The sequence below is a fragment of the Pongo pygmaeus genome, chromosome 4 (genome assembly GCF_028885625.2).
Source record: "Pongo pygmaeus isolate AG05252 chromosome 4, NHGRI_mPonPyg2-v2.0_pri, whole genome shotgun sequence".
Taxonomy (NCBI): Eukaryota; Metazoa; Chordata; class Mammalia; order Primates; family Hominidae; genus Pongo; species Pongo pygmaeus.
This window is the reverse complement of record NC_072377.2, coordinates 147,544,212-147,564,292: the sequence shown is the minus strand read 5'-3', so window position 1 is coordinate 147,564,292 and position 20,081 is coordinate 147,544,212. Positions and strand designations below refer to the sequence as shown.

The following is a 20,081-nucleotide window of genomic DNA, read 5'->3' as shown; positions in this document are numbered from 1 at the left end:
ACAGTTCTTTCTAAAATTTAATCTCTAGCACCTGACATCCGTTCTAAGCAGCAGACACCCCACAAATGTTTGCAGCTCTGGTCAGAAATGAAAAACTAAGGATTGACACCTATTAGACTCTTAATTCTTCCTTATGTTAGAATTTCTCAAAAATTAACCCTATCACCATACAATCCAGCAATTGCACACTCGGACATTTATCCCAGAGGAACAAACATATGCTCACACAGAAACTACATATGAAAATTTATAGAAGCTTTATCATAATTGCCCCAAACTAGAAACAACTCAGATGCCCTTCAATAAATGAATGGTTCCACAAAGTGCAGTACATCCATACAATGGAATATTACTCAGCAATAAAAAAGAACTATTAATACATGGAACAGCAAAAATAAATCTTGAGAACATTACACTGATTGAAAAACAATGCCAATCCCAAAAGGTTCTGTATTGTATAATTCCATTTAAATAATAATCTTGAAATGACAAAATTATAGAAATAGAGAACAGATTACTGATTGCCAGGGGTTAGACACAGGGTGCAAGGTGGGAAGTGTGGTATGTGTTTGTACACACAAGGAATCCTTTTAGTGATGGAAATGTTCTGCATCTTGACTAAATTAATGCCAATATTTTGGTTGTGATATTAAAATTGTGTTTTGCAAGATGTTACCTTTAGAGGAGACTGGGTAAGCAGTATACAGGATCTCTATATTTTTCTTACAACCGGATGTAAATCTACAATTATCTCAAAATGAAAAGTTTAATTTTTACAAAAACTAACCATATTTCAAATCTTAACCAAAAAAACCCAGATACTCATTGCTAGAGTACCTCGCAAGTAATCATAGCTTCAAACAACAGATCTCACTCTAACTAGCAATACAATAGGGTTTTGGCTACAAGAAGTGAACGACTCTCTCAAAAAGAGGTAAAGACAGTCATTCTGGCCAACATGAGAGAAGAGAGTTCTTTACATAAGAAAGCTATTTTCAGAAAGTGGGATGGCAAAAGAAATTACAAATACTAACACAAGAACTGTCCCTGTCCAAAACACCGAGCTGGGTACCCCAAGTGACAGTCCATCTCTACAAGCCAGGGCTTCCATGCGGAGGAATAACAGCCTCTGTGAAATCTGATCTGTTTGCCATTTAGATCCATGTGACTCATGGAGGCTGGCTGCACTCATATCTAAAAATACAGGAAATCTGCAGCCTAAGCAAATTTGGCTCATGGACTCATGGGCTTTTGATTCAAATACTGCACATTTGGAGACAGTGCTTTTGTATATATATCAGCCAGTGGCAAAGGAGGTTCTGCTGCTCAAGTGACAGGTATTCAGCTGAAATCTAGAAGCAAAGAGGATCAGAAGATTTATCAGCTTATATACATTTTATCTGAGAGTTACATGACACCTGCTCAGTATCAGGAACATGAACTCTGAGGTCCTCTGGAGCCCAGAATGATGCCTTTCCTTGGGCATTGGGTGTGTCCCACTAAATACCTGTCCCAAAAGAGAACGGAGGGAGTCATAAGCTATTAAAGACAGAGTAGGGTGTGGCGGTCACATGAGTGACCGAGTGCCACTTGGACCAGAGCACTGAGCCTGCAGACAGAGAGGGTGTGGTGTCTGGGCCCTGGCATTTTTTATTTTGTCCAGTCCTACTCAGAACCTTTCCCAGAAGTGTCTGAAGCCATGACAACTGACCGATGGGGCAGATGACTTCTAGGTGACAGCTCATGGACACCCTGATTCCTTTGCCGCAGGCTGTATCTACTCACAGACCTGGTGACTTTTCAGAGTGGGCCCCCCACCCAGGGACCTGCCTAGCAGAGCCACTGCGGCACTCACCCATCAGGACACTCAGCAACTTCTGCACTCTGGAGTTGACCCCCACAATTCGATACAGCCCTTGCTCGTTGATCCCTGAGGAAAGAAACAGTGATGATTTAATTAGAGGCACGTCAGAACGCAAGTCAGGCCAATCCAGCCAAATGCACTTCTTTTTTTTTTTTTTTTCCATTTTCTCAGTCCTCCTAAGAGCTGCTCTAATTAAAGTCCCCTGTCACTCAGCTCAGCTCCTAGCAAAGGAGTGGGATTTGGTACAGCTGTCTAGGATTTCACGGATGTGCTGCACACTTCAGCCCTCATGTTAGTTCAGTCATCAGAGGCGAAAGAAGCTTTCCTTTCTCTTGCCAAAGGCAGCATATGAAGAGTTCTAAAAGATGCAAAATGTACACTTTTAAATATGTCATATTTAACCAATTTTTAAAATTAAAATGCCAAAAATGACATGATTAAAAATTCATACAACAGAAAAAGACACTTTATAATCTATTTTTACATATAAAATGAAAATATGGAGGTGTAAGAACGTTTTTAATTTTAAGGAATGTTAGCCAAGACTGAGAAATTAGAAGATCCATTCATTTATAATATAAATATTCTTTATCAAAAAAGACCACCTTTATTTCAACCCAAGGAACTGTATAATTAGACTAGTAAGGGTTTACTTTTAAATTAAACATTTAAACAAAGAATCAAAAACTAACCCACTGCAGTGTTTCTGTTCATTTAAATACATGGATTAGATCACCACTGTACCACTTACAAAAGAAGGCAATTTAGACCAGGTGACTTGAAATGATTTTTCTCCTGTTAGTTCCAGGCCCATCATATCTGACCCCTCTCAAGTAATAGAGCTCCAGCTTCCTATTTTATTCCTCTGATGTCCATTCTTCAACCAGTAGCCAAAGTGAATTGTCTAAAGCACAAATTAGTTCACACCACCTCTTCTCTTAAAACCCTCCAATAGCTTCCCATTGCACTTAGACCATAATCAAAACTACTTACAATGGCCTATAAGGCCTATACTATTGAGCACTGACTACCTCTGATTGCATCATTGACCACATGCATTCTGCTCCACTCATTGGCCTTCCTGTCACCTCAACATGCCAAGCTCATGGTCCCACCTCATAGCCTTTGCTCCAGCTGTTTCCTCTACCTGGACTGCTCTTCTCCCAGAGCTTTTCATCATTCAGATCTCAGCTTAAATAAAACCGCTTCAATCTAAAGCAATCCACAATAAACACTACTGGTCATTCCCTTACCCTGTTTTCTTTCTTTATAGCAGTTAACAATATCTGAAATTATCTTTGTTATTTGATTCTTTACTTGTTTTTTCTGTTACATTCTCAATAGAATGTAAACAGTAATTGTGTCCTGTTCAGCATTATATCCTCAGCCCCTGGATCAGTATATGGTACATGGTAATAAACAAAACACTGAGTTTATACTCCATCAAGGCCAGTATAAAATACTTGGGGGCCAAAACACAATCTTCTGGAAGAAATTCGGGAAAGGACCAATTCTGCAGTACTTTCAACAAGACCTATGTAGACATGGAACTAATGAATAAAAACAAGTGGTCTGGAATGATAGGATTTTACAGCTAAAAAGGACCTGTAAAATCATGTACATCATTCTGCATGATTCACGGACTAGGAGCCCCTGGTCAAAAACTTCAAAAACTAAGTGATGGGTCCCAAGTTACTCAGTGGCAGAAACTTGATTCAGTAACATGTCAGCTTGTGGGCTTGAAAAGTCTTAAGTGTCTCTACTTCTTCTATCCTTGTGCTTTCCCAGGACTTTACACAATCCCACCTCCCACTGGACAATTGTCAAATCTCAGAGAGTATGGGAAGTCTGTTCATCTCTGGTCACCATAAATACGTATGCACATACACACACTGCAATCGGGAGATACCCACTTTTTTCAACTATTTACGCTAAAATGGCACCTAACTCATACTGTCCTTATTTCTTCTTTGTGCTCAATGAAGACTTTCTTAGAAGTTAAATTACATCATTTCCATTTTCATTTTAGAGGGGGAAGAGGAACTTGTACACCTCTTCTTCTCCTACTTATTGTACTTATTTTGTAGTTTTACATCAGAAAAAGTTGTCCTCCTGAGCTACCAGTTTGCATTTACTACAGACTCTGTGAACAGTTTTAAATGATTAGGTTTCTCTCTTGATTTTGGCTGCTGAAGACTGAGAGATGAACAGGTGGCCCAGCTCAAGCAAGTATATGAACTTTACTAGGGAAAGAGAATTTTTTTTTTTTTTAGACTCGCTTTTGGCTCCATTTTTGTGCCTCTACCTTTAAACCCTATACATTTTATTCTCGGTCTTTTCTTTTAAATTAAAAAAAAAAAAATTAAAACTCCTGTTGAAAATCAGGCCGTGCACAGTGGCTCATGCCTGTAATCCCAGCACTTTGGGAGGCCAAGGTGGGCAGATCACTTGAGGTCAGGAGTTGAAGACCAGCCTGGCCAATGTGGTAAAACCATCTCTACTAAAAGTACAAAAATTAGCTGGGCATGGTGGCAGGCGCCTGTAATGCCAGTTACTCAGGAGGCTGAGGTAGGAGAATCGCTTGAACCTGTGAGGCCAAGGTTGCAGTGAGTAGAGATTGAGCCACTGCACTCCAGCCTAACAACAGAGCAAGACTCCATCCCAAAAGAAAAAGAAAAAAGAAAAATTACCTTAGTAATGAACACTTCAAAAAAACTTAGCAACTACAGTTAAGGTAAATAGATGAGTTAAAGGGAAACAGTAAAAATCAGCAGAGAGCCACTGAGAACACAATGAAACCTGTGCAATACGACAGCTCCTCTCCCCACTGCTCCCAGAACGGGCTCATACTGAGCAGCTGCTCTGTAACTTGCATTTCTCATGTATTATAAATAATTTTTAAAATGCCGTATGTCTGTAATCCCAGCACTTTGGGAGAATGAGGTGGGTGGATCACGAGGTCAGGAGATTGAGACCATCCTGGCCAACATGGTGAAACCCCGTCTCTATTAAACATACAAAAATTAGCTGGACGTGGTGGTGTGTGCCTGTAATCCCAGCTACTCAGGAGGCTGAGGCAGAAGAATCCCTTGAACCAGGGAGTCGGAGGTTGCAGTGAGCCAAGATTGCGTTACTGCACTCCAGCCTGGGGACAGAAAGAGACTCTGTCTCAAAAAAAAAAAAGCCATATGTCAAAAAATGTATTTCCATTGCATTGTTAGTGATTCATAGTTTTTAACTACACAGATGTACCATTGTTGATTCAACCCATTTTTGAGACATTTGGCCAGTTTCTGATTTTGTACCTTAACATCGCCACTGCGTAAACATCCTTATGGCTCAATCTGGCCCATATCCTTATTTCCTCAAGACCAATTCCCAGAAATGTCACCTACTTCTACTTTATACTCTCTGGATATATCTTACATACCTTTACAAGCTGCCTTAACTCTTTATTTAAGAGAGGTACAGGAGAAATAACTGAACATTTTTAAAAATATTTCCATACATTACAACTGTTTTAGAAAAAATATCTTTTGACAGTATACATAAGGGTAGGTTTTTAAATTCTCTCTCTTCCCTCTACTTAATGCCTCACAGTCCTTATGAAAAAAAAAGTGTATATTTCTCAACTGGTAAGAGTTATGAATCCTGCTTCAAAAGAGAGAATTTCTTTCCACTGCTTAAAAAGAGCTGGTAGGCTGAGCGGCTGTAGAGTAAATAAGATTCATATTTCTGACAATGGTTCAAATCAAATCCAGTGGAAAGATGGTTAATAGCTTTTCTCAGAGGTACAACAGACCAGCAAACTCAAAGCTTCAAACTGCTGGGACTGAGGAATCTCCTTTGTGGCTGTCTCTGAAGAAGGGATGGAGACCATCAGGATGAACCAGCCTCCTTGATCTTAATGTCCTGCTCCCACAGACCTGGGAAAGATCAATGTGAACATGGGCCTGACCCCTTTTCTCTACCTGGGTGGTCCCCAGGGACTAGCTCCCCAGAGCATCTTGGGTTCACAGACCCTAAGATGTCTGCCAGAGAAAATTCAGGGTGTCTGTGAACTTACACAGGAAAACAATTACATCTTTATCTTCACTAACCTATAACTGACATTAAGCATTTCCTTCCTTTATGGATGTAAGCAACAAATCACAGGACCATTAGTGGTACCTGCAACTTGGTCAGAAATCACAGATATTTTCATAATACATTACAATTATTATGGATATCTTGAAATATCACTGCTCCCAAATTATGTGGGCTATCAGACCCACCACTATCACTTATAAAGTGTTAACAAAGAAACACATATATCATGATACCCTGTGTTTTTTAATATTTTAAAAATTGAATTTCAGTAACTGGTTTATATAATCATATGTATTTTAGATATTTAACACATTCTTCTGATCAGCCAAAGAAGTTGGTGACACAAAATCAGTTAGGACCTCCTGCTTGAGACCAACAGGACTTGTGGAAATCCACTGACAATGGCACTTGGGGAGCTAATGAGTCACTTAAAGTCAGGAAACAGCAGGTAGCAGGTCTGACTCCTCACCAGATGCGTGACCTTCTATGAGAACAATGCCATCTGTTAAACCACTTTACCTCTGGTTTCCACAGCATGGATGCATTTCCTGATTATGCTGAAGCCAATGCTGTCCAACTGCGCAGCTGAAAGAGCAAGAGAAGGGTAGTCAAGTTGCTAGCCATGGAAATCAACCTCAGGATAGGGTTTAACCAAACCAGGATGAATCAATCTCATGCTGTGGTCACATATCCTTTTAATTTTTCCCAATAACAGTACAGGAATAACATAATAATAATAATAGCTGGTATTGATTGAGAGCTTTCCATATGCTAGGTATGGTTTTAAGTGCTTTGCATGTATTATCTCATTTAGTTCTCATAGTAACCTCAAGTTGTAGTAACCTGTAAAATTATCTTCAATTTACAGGTGAAGAAACTGCAGCATAAGGTGATAGGTACCTTTACATTGCTCTGCTATTAACAGAAGCTGTAGAACTAATTGCGGTCTCCTTCAAAAAGCACAAATTAAGTGGTCTATAAATGTTGGGTAAGTGCTTAAAATAGATTTTCTCACTTGATCCCAGTAAGTCCTCCAGGTTGACATTATCATTAGCCCATATTACAGATGAAGAAACTGAAGCTTTGTAAAACTAAGTATCTTGACCAAAGATGCAGAGCCAATACATGGAGACTTGCTCTAGAGCCCATACCATCAAACTGCCTTAAATGTGGCCCTGAGTTAAGTATAATCCTGCTCAGGTGACTAGAAGAAAGGAAAAATAGAACAAAGAATAAAAGAAGAAAAATGATTCAGAGGAAAATTAAAACAGCCAAGAACAAAGACACTACCTAAGGAAGCAGCATGAAGGCAGTGGGGCCATCCTCTAGGGGGAAATGAGCAAGTGGTGACAGGGTTCTCACCCAGAAAATAAATGATCAACAGCAGCAACTTCTTCCACAGCAGAGAACCACACAAGGCTGGAAACTTCTAACCTGACAACAAGGCTGGAAATTCCCTAAAATTCACCCCCATGTTTTGGTTACCCAGTGATAATCTTTAAGAATGGGTTCATCTTTGACCTTCTTAGGACAGTGGGTCAAGATAGTCTACCACTTAATGGTCAGAGTGGAAAAGAAAATGGCAGAAAGTAGAAAAGCAAGTATTTATAGATGATTTGCGGTCATCTCAGGGAAAGTAATAAACTTGTAATATTTGAGAAGTGAGCAGAACCTGAACTCACCTTGGATCTAATCCAAAATGAATCTTTCTTTAATTCTTAGCATATACGGGTAAACTTAGATAAAATGAACATTTTATTTTTTTATTTCCATAGGTTATTGGAGAACAGGTGGTGTTTGGTTACATGGGTAAGTTCTTTTTTTTTTTTTTTTTTTTTTTGTTTGAGGCAAAGTCTTACTCTGTCACTCAAGCTGGAGTGCAGTGGCATGATCTTGGCTCGCTGCAACCTTCGCCTCCTGGGTTCAAGCGAGTCTCCCGCCTCAGCTTCTCTAGTAGCTAGGATTACAGGCACCCACCACCACATTCGGCTAAGTTTTGTATTTTTAGTAGAGATGGGAGTTTCACCATGTTGGCCAGGTGGTTGGCCACCTGACCTCAGGTGATCCACCCGCCTCAGCCTCCCAAAGTGCTGGGATTACAGGCGTGAGCCACCGCACCTGGCCTACATGGGTAAGTTCTTTAGTGGTGACTTGTGAGATTCTGATGCACCTATCACCCAAGCAGTATACACAGCACCCTATTTGTAGGCTTTTATCCCTCACCCCCTTCCCACCCTTTCCCCCGTGTCCCCAAAGTCCATTGTGTCATTCTTATGCGTTCGCATCCTCATAGCTTAGCTCCCACTTATGAGTGAGAACATACAATGTTTGGTTTTCCATTCCTGAGTTACTTCACTTAGAATAATAGTCTCCAGTCTCATCCAGGTAGCAGCAAATGCCATTAATCATTCCTTTTTATAGCTGAGTAGTAATCCATCATATATATATACCACAGTTTCTTTATCCACTTGTTGACTGATAGGCATTTGGGCTGGTTCCATGTTTCTGCAATTGTGAATTGTGCTGAAGATTTTAAAACATTTTTTAATCACCGAGAATTCTCAAAATTAAACTAAAAAGGAATGCTAATTCCTAAAACAACTCTTCCCAAACTGAAATATTAATAGTTCCTATACTTACATGCATACTTATTGCTTAGTGATGCTTATTACAAATACACTCAGCCTCTAGGATAGTAAGTAAAGTACCAGAAAAGAAACAGAAAAACAATGTTTTTCTCCCTGGAGATTATTTGCTATATACACCATTCTTTTTATTCCCTTAAAATGGTAAGGAGCCTATTAACTCAATCCCTTGTTTTTCCCAGTATAAATAAAGTATTTGCTCTGCAAATTATGGCATCTCAAGATTCTGATTACAGGCTGAAAGCCAAATCAAAATAATTCTTCCAAATAAAACTCAACTCATGCAGCAGGCATTTTTCAAATTTAATAACAACCTATAATACAGAGGCTAAATACCTGTTGGAATCCAGGGGAGGATTTTTTTTTAAATAACAGCTTTATTGGTATATAATTCATATACCATAAGTTTACCCATTTTAAGTATACAATTCAGCAATTTCTAGAGTATTTACAAAGCTGTGTATTAATCACTATTATCTAACTCCAGAACATTTTTGCCCTCCTCCCTACCCCAAAAACCCATACACATTAGCCATTTCTTCCCTTCTCCCAGCTGTGGGGAGAATTCCTTTTCTATGGATTTGCCTGTTCTGAACACCTCACATAAATGGGAATCATACACTATGTGGTCTTTTATGTCTAGCTCCTTTTACTTAACACAATGTTTTCAAGCCTTAGCCATGTTGTAGCATCAGTACTTCATTTCTTTTTATGATTAAATAATATTCCATGGTCCAGATATATCATATTTTATGTATCCATTCATCGGCTGATAGATATTTGGGCCGTTGCCACTTTTTGGCTGTTGTGAATAATGTTACTATGAACATCTGTGTACAAGTCTGTGTGTGAACTGGTATTTTCATTTCTTTTGAGTATACACCTAGGAGTGGCATCGCTGGGTCACAGAATGACTCCATGCTTAACTTTTTAAGGAACTGCCAAACTGTTTTCTAAGCAGCTGCACCAGTTTTCATTCCTACCCGCAATGTATGAGGGTTCCAATTTCTCCTAATCCTTGCCAACATTTGTTATTGTCTTTTTTATTATAGCCATCCTAGTGGGTGTCAAGAGGTATCTCATTGTGGTTTTGACTTGTATTTCCCTAATGACTAATCATGTTGGGAATCTTTTCATGTGCAGGGAGGAGTTTCATTCCTTTATACAGTAGTCACAATAGAGCCTACTGGAAAGCATTTGTCAGATGGGGAATTACGTTTTGTGCTAAAGGAGTTTCCCAAAATGTTTATAACTACGATTCCATAGTCAGGTGAAGCCTTTTAGTTCTTCTTTTGAAAGGTGCTTAAGATCATCTTTTCATAGGAATGAGAATCAAAGAAGTCTGGGAGAGAAAGAATTGCCATTTTGCTCAGTGCTATGGGGAGCTGCAGACATTGATTCTGAACTAGGATGTTTTAAGAGTAGGCTTGTGAACATGGTCTTCTTCTAGGCATTGATGAACTTCTGCCCTAGACAAAGGCTATTTCTTTACCCTCTGAACATTGATAAAAGTTTTGAAAAATTAGAAAGAACCTAGCATCTGACAGTGATGACCCCAGTAGTCAGAAGATACATGCATGTAAAGCCATCAGCCCAATTAGTGGACATAACCCTCTAGAGGCAAATCAGTCATTGAACCTTTTTGTGTGTGTGTGTGGCACTGTAGGAAGTGCATCCTTTTCTAGGTAAGTAATATTTAATGGAAAAGAATAAAATGGACCCTTCCAAATACATCCAGAAAATAATCAAAATTTTACCCACTACTACAATTACTTCTTTTGGGAAATGGCAAAGCAAAACCTCCACATTCAATCTGAGTAAATGTTCTTCCTTTGGTTTTCCCAACGTTAGAGATTCTCCAATTTGTTTGAAACCGGCAAACTCCTTTTCTTGGAATTAAGTCTTACACAGATGTTACACATAAAGGTCTTACACATGACATGTGTAATCCGGTATTTCTCAGTTTATCTTAGTTGTCTAAGTTCAAATGGATATGATATTTACATATTGCAAAGTCAAACATTATGAGCTCAAGATAACTCTGTTAGCCTCTAATGTATTAAAATTGCATGTTGATGATAATTATTTACAGCCTATAAACAGATAATACTGTGTTAAGAAATGGAATCTCTTTCAAACAACAGTTTCTCCAACAAGGAATTCAAGAAATATAGGTTAGCAACCACTGCTCTAAACCTCTAAACTGGAACTAGTGTAAATTATCACATTGCCCACTGCCTGGGGACCCCCATCTCTCTTTGTCTCTTCTCTTTCACACACACACATGTGCATGCATGCACACACACAAACAGCTTGATTTCTACTCTCATCAACTTGAGTTTCCTGCTGACATCATGATTAGATTACTAATAATTAACAACTGTTTTACTATTTATCATGGACCAAGTACCATAATGTGATAGGGACAACAGTGCACACATAACCAGATCATTAGTCCTGATCTCTGCCCAGTAGGGATATAATCTGAGTTAATTGAGATCTCCTAGTCTGAAAAGCAAATTCCCACTAGAAGGTTTAGAACACTATCACCACCAAGCTGCGTTTGCTAATGACAGAAAAAGTCTGAGTGGCCCGCCAGATGGAGGCGGCTGTCCTTAATCCCCTCAAGCAGGTGATTCAGCTCTTTCACTGAGCCAAGGCTCAGAAAAGGTCAGGGATTTATTAGCAATTTCTGTATCCCTATAATCTCCAACAATAATCTCTCATTAAATATCTACTAGGCTTGCATTAGTCCCTTAATTTGACTTGCGATGAGTTGTCGCAGGACCTGTGTCTCCCAGGCCCAACATCCACCATCCTGCAGTTGAGGCTTCGGCTGGTTTACTTCCCTCCCTCAGCCTCAGGTTCAGCTCTGCTCAGTGTACACATGAGGCAGCCCAAACAGTTGTCTCATCATGAATGCTGGCAGAGCTTGCACCAAATATCCAGGCTGGCCTCCCAGGTTAGAAATGTGCCATCCTCTTAACTTTCATTTCAACTTTTGAAGCCTTGTTGCTTTGTCTCCTTTCAGAGAAGGCAGCACGCTAGGGTAGCAAAGTCCATTTTCTCCAAGTTCTCTGGAGAACATGTGAACACAGGAGAGGTGGGTTTATGCTCAGTAACCTTGAAGAATCTTAGGGAAAACCACAGAAGCGGGAAGAGGATGCCTTGGGCTATCATGCCGAGGATATGAACCCTGGGAGGAGGGAGGCAGGTTACATCCAGAGACTAGCTGTCTTACTGCAAAGGGATTAAAAGAACAACTATAAGGTATAATCAAATGATTTTCTTATCTAAAAGGAGGAGGCTTGAATTGCTTGAACCCAAGAGGCAGAGAGAGCAGTAAGCCGAAATTGAGCCACTGCACTCCAGCCTGGGCAAGACTCTGTCTCAAAAAATAAAAATAAATAAAAGGAGGAGGCTGGTGGGCCAGGGAGACAGACATGGATTTTAGCATAACTGCCACTGCTATACAACCATAAGGTCAACGCCATGCCCTGAAGCTTCTGGGACCTCACCTGAGATACTTTTCACTGGCTCCTCCCAGCTATTAAAAAAAAAAAAAAAAAAAAAAGAGGTGTGTAGGTGGTGGGAAAATTATAACAAAATCACAAGTATCACCCTTGGCACCACTCCTACTTCTTACCTCCCATATCCAAATTATTACCAAGTCCTTCAATTGTGTCTTCTAATGCCTCTCAATTTTGTCCAATTTCTCCATCATCATCATCACCATCCTGGTCCCTATCTCAATCATCTGTTGCCAGGATGACTGAATTAACCTCCTGGCTGGTCTTCTTATATTTCTTGTTCCTGTCTGCCCTCTGCATTGCAGCCCCCACGGTCTTGACAAAATCAGAGCATATCACCTCCCTACAGCACCTCACTGCCCTTGGGAGAATAACCCCAATCCTTACTTGCTCACAAAGCTCTGTGTGACGGGGCCCTGCCTGGCCCTCCAGCTTCTTCGGGGGCCACTGTGCCAGCTCTGAGCACCTAGCCACACCGGCTGTCTTTCAAGAACATTCAACTAACCATGCTTTCTTCCCAGCACAGACTGTGGATTTCACATGGGAGCCCTTTGGCTCCCAACTCACATTACCCTCAAGTGTCCCTTCCTCAAGAAACTCACCCAGACCTTCCCATCTAGGTTAAAGCCCCCATTGTGCACTCAGATACAGGACCATCAACCTTTCTTTCAGACTATGATGCACCACTGCAAGTTTACACTGATATGTGTGATTCTGTGAAAAATGTCTACCAAATTAGAATACTTATTCATGAGGGCAATGGTCCAGGTATATTTACTTCACTGGCTACTACAGCTCTATCTTTCACCACCAACTATACCACTGGATATGAATTGGAAGTGTGTGCATGCATGTATCATTTTTCATTTTGGATACATGAATAGGTAAATTAGTAAATGAATGGTAGAGAGAGTTGCCGAGGGGCAGTGTGTCAAAATGACCTTTCAATTTCTTTTTTATTTTATTATTATTACACTTCAAGTTTTAGGGTACATGTGCACAATGTGCAGGTTTGTTACATATGTATACATGTGCCATGCTGGTGTGCTGCACCCATTAACTCATCATTTAACATTAGGTATATCTCAACTGATATAAACCCTCTGAGAGTAGATGAGTTCTTTTAACCTTTTGGTCCTCCGCTTTCTCATTTTTTTGTGATGATATAAAGGTTAAATAAAGAAATGAATAGGCTGATCTAACCACTTCCTTCCTTCCTGTATCAATACAGACATGCCACCTAGCAGCAAAGCCCAAGAATGGGCCCAAGAAAAAGGAAGAACAAAAGTGGCACAAGCCAAGCCATGAAACATAGGAGACAAAAGCAAATTTAGGTTTTCCTGGACACTTTTAGACCTCCTGCATTTTGTCCATCAAGGCATTATCATCATTGAGCTGCATGTGGTGTGAAGCTGGGGCTGAGAGGAGGGCTTCTCCATATTACACTAACTCGGCCATCTAAATGAGGGTCAAGAGGGGCCTGAGGCCTGAGGGTCAAGAGAGCCCCTGGAAAACACAAGTATTCTCCGCTAGAGTTTCATGCTACCTGTGAGACCTGATTCCTCAGGCTCAAGAGCCCCTCTTCTGAAAATCACTGACCTGCAGTTGCTCAACTCCAACCTTCAGTACTCAGAAAACCAAGAAATTTGGCAAGAAGTGGCCAAATCGCCCAATTTGAATAGAAGAAAACTTACCATACTATAAGTTGACTGATGGACACATATATATAATCTATAAAAACAGCACACTAGGACATGCCCCCAAACAACCCCATACCTGCATCCCTGGAATTCTAACCAAACCCTGGGAAGGGAAATCCTCATCCAAAGGAGAGGAGCTAATCTACTGAATTAGCCTTAACATGAACTAGAAAGGGTTACTGTCCCTAAAGCTGGTATTCAACAAGTTTTTCCTAGTCTGAATTTTTTCCCCAGGAAACTTTTTCAATTTTCCTTTGATTAAAAAGAAAAACACAAACCAAACCTTTTTTGTGGGAGAAATGGAATTTGCTGGAAGCACTGTAGGTTATGCATAAAAACAAGAGGATTGAGGTTGAGCACCCTGGCTCTCAACTGTAATCTCAGCACTTTGGGAGGATGAGGTGAGAAGATCGCCTGAAGCCAGGGGTTTGAGACCAACCTGGGCAACATGGTGAGACCTCATCTCTACAAAAAGGTTAAAAAATAATTTGCTGGGCATGGTGGTGTGAACCTGTGGCCCTAGCTACTTGAGAAGCTGAGGCAGGATGATGGCTTGAGCCCACGAGGTTGAGGTTACAATGAGCTATGATCATGCCACTACACTGCAGCCTGAGCAACAGAGTGAGAGCCTGCCTCAAAAAAAAAAAAAAAAAATACTGAGAAGTAAAGGATTTCTAACACGGATGGACAGATGAATACAGGAAATAGTCGAGCTGCTGTGAGCAGGCCACTTCAGGGGCATGTTCTCACCACAGAAATTTACTCAATTTTCCAATGTGATTTGCTTTTTATACAGCCTCGCTGGCCTCCCTCATTCTGAATTTAATCAATTTCAGCACCCTTAAAAGCCATTGAGAAAACCACCCACATTGAAATGAACATAAATTCCACCTGAAGAATAATTTCCAATTTTCACACACACAGAGGGAAGACCAGAAGGGCTTGCCTGTTTTCCCCTAATCATGTGAAGCCCCAGGGTTGCCAGGGCTCCCTGGGCTGTGGCCCCTGGAAAGCTGTCCTCATGGTGGCAGCTCTCAGAGGCTTCAGTGGGGCCCAGGAAAGGTGGCCAACTGGTTCTTAATTATCCCGGTGTGCATTCTCTATTGTGGAGTTTACCCACAGCCAATTTTTAATCCCAGATCAGCACTCCAGGGACCCCCATGCACCATTCCTACACCAGACTATTCTCTGCCCCCTGGCTGGTATGTTCAGGGAATGTGAACTAACTTTAATATTAACTAAAGTCACACAGACAGAAGTGTAGGTAGTGGAAACTGAACGAGCTATAAAGCCAGACAGACCTGGATTAGAACCCTGCCTCAGCCACCTCTGGCTGGATATGACCTTAGCTTCACCTTTTTGAGGCTCACCTTCCTCGCTTGTATAATGGGGATAACCCAACAGGATGCTGAGGGTCAAACGAAATGTATAGCAACTGGGATTTACTTGGTATTCAATACATGATCATTACCAATATTACCTAGTATTACCAATATTACCTAGTATTACCAATATTAGAATGTTACTATATCCTGATATTTGAATGAAACCTTCCAGTTGATGAAATACTTTTCATATTCAAGTTCATGTTATCTTTCTGATAACCCCATGGGGTAAGTCTTGCTACTCTTCTTACTCATAACTACTGTGTTTTCACACTAATGAGTGTAATGAGGGATAATACATTACAGTTTATAAAATAAATTAATAAACTATAGTTCATTTGATTTTCCCAATATCTCTGCTAAGTTTTTATGATGAGGAAAGCCAGACTCATGTTAAGTGGTAACAACAGCAATGATAACCGTGGCTAATACTTACTGAGCACAGACTACATTGCTCTGAGCTACACAGTTAGGTGCATCATTTTCTTATCATCACCATCATCATCATCATCATCATCATCATCCTTATTTTGTAGATAGGAAACCTACGCTCAGTCAGGTTAAGGAATTTCTGTAAGATTATAGCGTCAGTGAGTAGTGGAACCAAGATTTTATTTAACTCAGTCTGACTCTTGGGCTCATCCTCTTCTACTCTTTGCTTTCTGCTAGAGATAGTCAGAAAGGAACTGGGGGCTGGGGATCAGATTCTGTGGATCCCACCATTTCTATTCCAGTAGCAGCTCTCAGCTCCAGTGAACAAGAATGCACTTGCAGAAATGCAGATTCTGGGCCCTCTCCCAGCAATTATGCATCAGTACATGCGAGAACCCCACTTGGAAAAACACTGTGCTATATACTAAGCAATTAAGATTATTACCACCAAAAACAAACAAAAATGACTTAATTTAGTCAATTGCCAGTATCTATACCACATTCCCTGCTGGACAACAACTATTTGCCAGTGCTATGCATCTTAATATGGAATGTTGGATTGTGCCACTTTGGCATATGGGATGATTCCAAGAGGTTCACAAACATTTCTCAGTTATACATTTATTTTAATGAATATTAGAAATCTACTGATTTATCACACATAGCAAAATATTTTTTTTTAAATAAACTGAGGTAAACAAGGGATGAACTGGTTTAAAACCAGTAAGTAAATTAATAATAAAAGTAGTATATGCATATATTTAAAAAGTCAGCCAGGTGCAGTGGCTCACACCCAGAATCCCAGCACTTTGGGAGGCCGAGGCAGATGGATCACTTGAGGTCAGGAATTCGAGACCAACCTGGCCAACATGGTGAAACCCTGTCTCTACTAAAAAAAAAAAGAAAAAAAAAATTAGCTGGGCGTGGTGGCAGGTGCCTGTAATCCCAGCTACTTGGGAGGCTGAGGCACGATAATCGCTTGAACCAGGAAGGTAAATGTTGCAGTGAGCCGAGACTGTGCCACTGCATTCTAGCCTGGTAAGACTCCATCTCAAAAAAAAAAGCAAAAAAAAATCATGAAGGTGACAGAAATAATAAATTGGGGAGCTCAAGTCCTAATGTGTCCCAGAACATGCACTATGTTCAACCTGACTAAAAGAATGAGATGGGAGAGGACCATACTCTACCTGCAAGATATTCTGTTCCAGTAACATCATCCTTGATCTTTGCTTTCTCTCACACCCTATATCCAATTCACACACCACATCCAATCCGTTAGCCAATCCTGTCACTAATAACTTAAAACCATATCCAGAATCTAACTACTCTTCACCATATCCATTGCTAATACCTTGATCCAAGCTGCCATCATCCTTCGCCTAGACTGCCTGCAGCAGTCTCCCAGCTGCTTCAATTTTGCCCCCGCCCCCCACCCCCACCCACCCCGCTACGGTTTATCCCCCACCAGCAGCCAGAGTCATCTTTTAAAAACATACATCAGCTCATGTCATGCACCTGATCACAACTCTCCAGTGACTTCTCTTCACACTAAGAATGCAGTCTTATCTCCTGGCCCCACATGGTCTAGCCCTAGCCTACCTGACCACTCGCCCCCGGGGCCTTCTCCCATTCGGGCACCACTGTTCTTCCTGATATTCCTAGAACACAAGTAGCTCACGTCACCTCAGGGCCTCTGCACACATTGGTCACTCCATCAACAACACTCATCTACCCACTCCTGACACGCTTCCCTCCCTCTCTTTGTTCAGGTTTCTTCTCAAATGTCACCTCTTTAGAGAGACCTTTCCTGCTCCAGGTATCAAAAATCTCTCTCCTCTCCCTTATCTTCTATCCACCAGCCCTTATTTTTGCAGAGTACTCATCTCTACCAGAAATTATACCTTTGTCTACTTGCTTACTCTTTGTTGTCAATTTCTTTTCATTGTATATGTTCCATGAGAGCAGAGACAATCTGCCCTGTTCATGACTGATCTCAATAAATATTTCCTGAAAGAATAAATACAATCCATGTTTTCACCAGCTGAAACACGAGGAGCCAACAGGCCAAAAGTCTCCACGTTCTAGAAGCCTCGAATAGTGACAGGTGGCTGCATATATTGGTACCTTCTAGAGTTCAGGGCCCCTGCAGTGGGAAGCATGAGACAAACAGGCTTGACAGAGATCTCATTCATACCCTGACCTCAAAGCAAGAATACTGCTAGTCAGAATTTTCTTCCCTAGCCTGCCAGATACAAAGGCATCTATTTTTTTTTCATTGTTTCCTGAAAACAAACACACAGAAAAATAAGCTGAAAGAGACATAGAGTAAAGTAAAATAGGTAGCAGGAACAGAAACAAAAACCTGCCTGGATGGGAATAAACCTACCAGCTCTCAGCCACAGTCAAGGGAGGTTCTAAAGAGTGTTCCAATTCTTGGCAAAAGACAGGCATCCAAGGTAACAGCACGTAGGTTCTTGCACAGCACAGGCTGAGGACTATACATCGGCCTGGGATGGAAGGAGTGTTTCTTTGTGGGTTTCTACTTCTGCAATCTCCTAGTCCTCCTTAAAATTCCAAATCAGAATAGCAGTGAAAGAGCAAGGCTTAATGCACACTGCAGTAACACCGACCAGCTTAATCAGGACCATTTGTCTCCTACATGGGGATCTGGACATCCTGAGAATGAATTACACAGTGGCCTCAATTCCCTTCTGCCTTGAGGCCTGGTGGTTTTGCACTGATTTCTCAACCAAAAGAGATCATCACCAGCTTTCTGAGGGTGGAAGTGTTTCAAACAGAGAACCAACTGCCTCTGCCCATCAAGGTCACTTTCCTGCATTTACCTATCTGTCCTCTTACCTCGAAATGCTTTAAGAACAATTTGTTGGTCACAACAAACTCTGAGGCAGCGAAGGGCAGGGAAAGAGAGGGCATTCAGAATCAAAGGCCTAAGATTTGAGCCCTGGTGTCTCCACAAACTGCCTGTGTAAGCTGGACATACTTCACCTCTCTGACCCATTCCCCTCACATATAAGATGCAGGTGTTGTGAAAATCAAATAAGGCAATGCTTGGAGGAACTTTAAAGAGACTGTACAGTGTCATGCTTTTATATAAATGGGCTCTGGCTTTGGATAATGATGACATTATTGGTAATAAGAAGAATAAAGGGCAACATTTAATCATTGCCGATAATACCAGGCACCACTGAGCAAAGGATGGCCATCCTAACCTCATTTATTCTTCCAAAAAAACCAAAGACTTAATTATTAAAACTATTCCCACCTTCAGACAAAGAATCTGAGGCCTGGTGAAATTAATTTCTCAAAATCACACACTCAGTAATTCTTGAGGCTGGGATTTCAAACCACGTGTGGAATACTCCAGAGCTAACACTTCTAAGCACTACTCTACCCTCTGCTCAATCTTACATGCTGAATGTGAGCTGCAGGCTCTGACAACTCTGATCAGTGCAGGGAGTGACCAAGTTTGCCCTCAGAATGAAGTCTCAGTTTTCACATCTGTCAACAGGGTCAATAGTAGTATCTAGCTCATAGGGTTCTTAGGAGGATCAAATGACACAACGTATATCAAGCAGTGAACATGTTGACCACTCCCCAGTATGTACTCAATAAACATTAACCACAATAACTGGAAGCCTGTACTCAGTGGCAGTGGGGGAAATATTTTAGTCTCTGTCTCAATAACCCCTTGCACTGGACTTTAGGGGTTAAAGATGTAGCCAGGGACCTGCTGACTGTCTCTTGGCTGAAGCCCAGACTAGGATGCCAACAGGTGGCTCACACCTGCTCAGGCTGCAGCCTGCTGTCAGTACAGAGCCCACGTCACTGAGGGAAAGGGGAATATTAGGCCATGGCAAAGGCATACACTGTCTGCATCTGCCAGTCTAAAGCTAGCTGAGAGAGAGGGTGGATTTGTCAAGTGTCTTTTAGGACAAGCAGAAAGGCTTCTGATTATCCATGCGAGTCCAAGGAGTACCACCACCAGTCATAGCTTTGGGGGCCAGGGTCTCATCAAGCAAAATAGCTGGGAACTCAAATAATAAAATATCTGCAAAAACAAGTTGTTCCTGCCCCTTCTTCTCTCTCCAGCCCCCTGCCCTCCGAGCCAGGGCTATTGTAGAGCTGGGGTATTACAGCTCAACTAAATATAATTCAAGCTCAATGTACCACAGCAACTGTGTTGCACAGGCAACTCATAATGAAAACTGAGGTGTAGAAAGTCACCAGCTATGGAGAGATAGAATTATACCACCTCGCCTGACTGTGGCTCAGAAGATGAAAGTGGTGGCCACGGAAACTGCATGCACAGGAGAAAGGAGAAAGGGGAAAGAAAAAGGGTGTGGGGAGGAGGGCAGGAAGGAACGCAGGCAAGGGAGGGAGGCAGAGTGTCTGTCCTCTATCAGCTCAGACCTGGC

The 20,081-nt window shown here is 41.2% G+C and overlaps 1 protein-coding gene across 10 annotated transcripts in view; it reads right to left on the bottom strand.

The window, feature by feature from the left end:
* ARHGAP26 (Rho GTPase activating protein 26) overlaps positions 1 to 20,081 on the bottom strand; it is a 454,090-nt gene that overhangs the window by 180,311 nt on the left and 253,698 nt on the right. For all 10 annotated transcript variants that reach the window (XM_054487310.2, XM_063665239.1, XM_054487312.2 and 7 more), the window contains exons 13-14: positions 6,473 to 6,538; positions 1,856 to 1,930 (exon numbers count right to left, since the gene is read on the bottom strand). In XM_054487310.2, the coding sequence (XP_054343285.1) occupies positions 1,856 to 1,930; positions 6,473 to 6,538 (141 nt within the window). The remainder of the gene's footprint in view (positions 1 to 1,855; positions 1,931 to 6,472; positions 6,539 to 20,081) is intronic.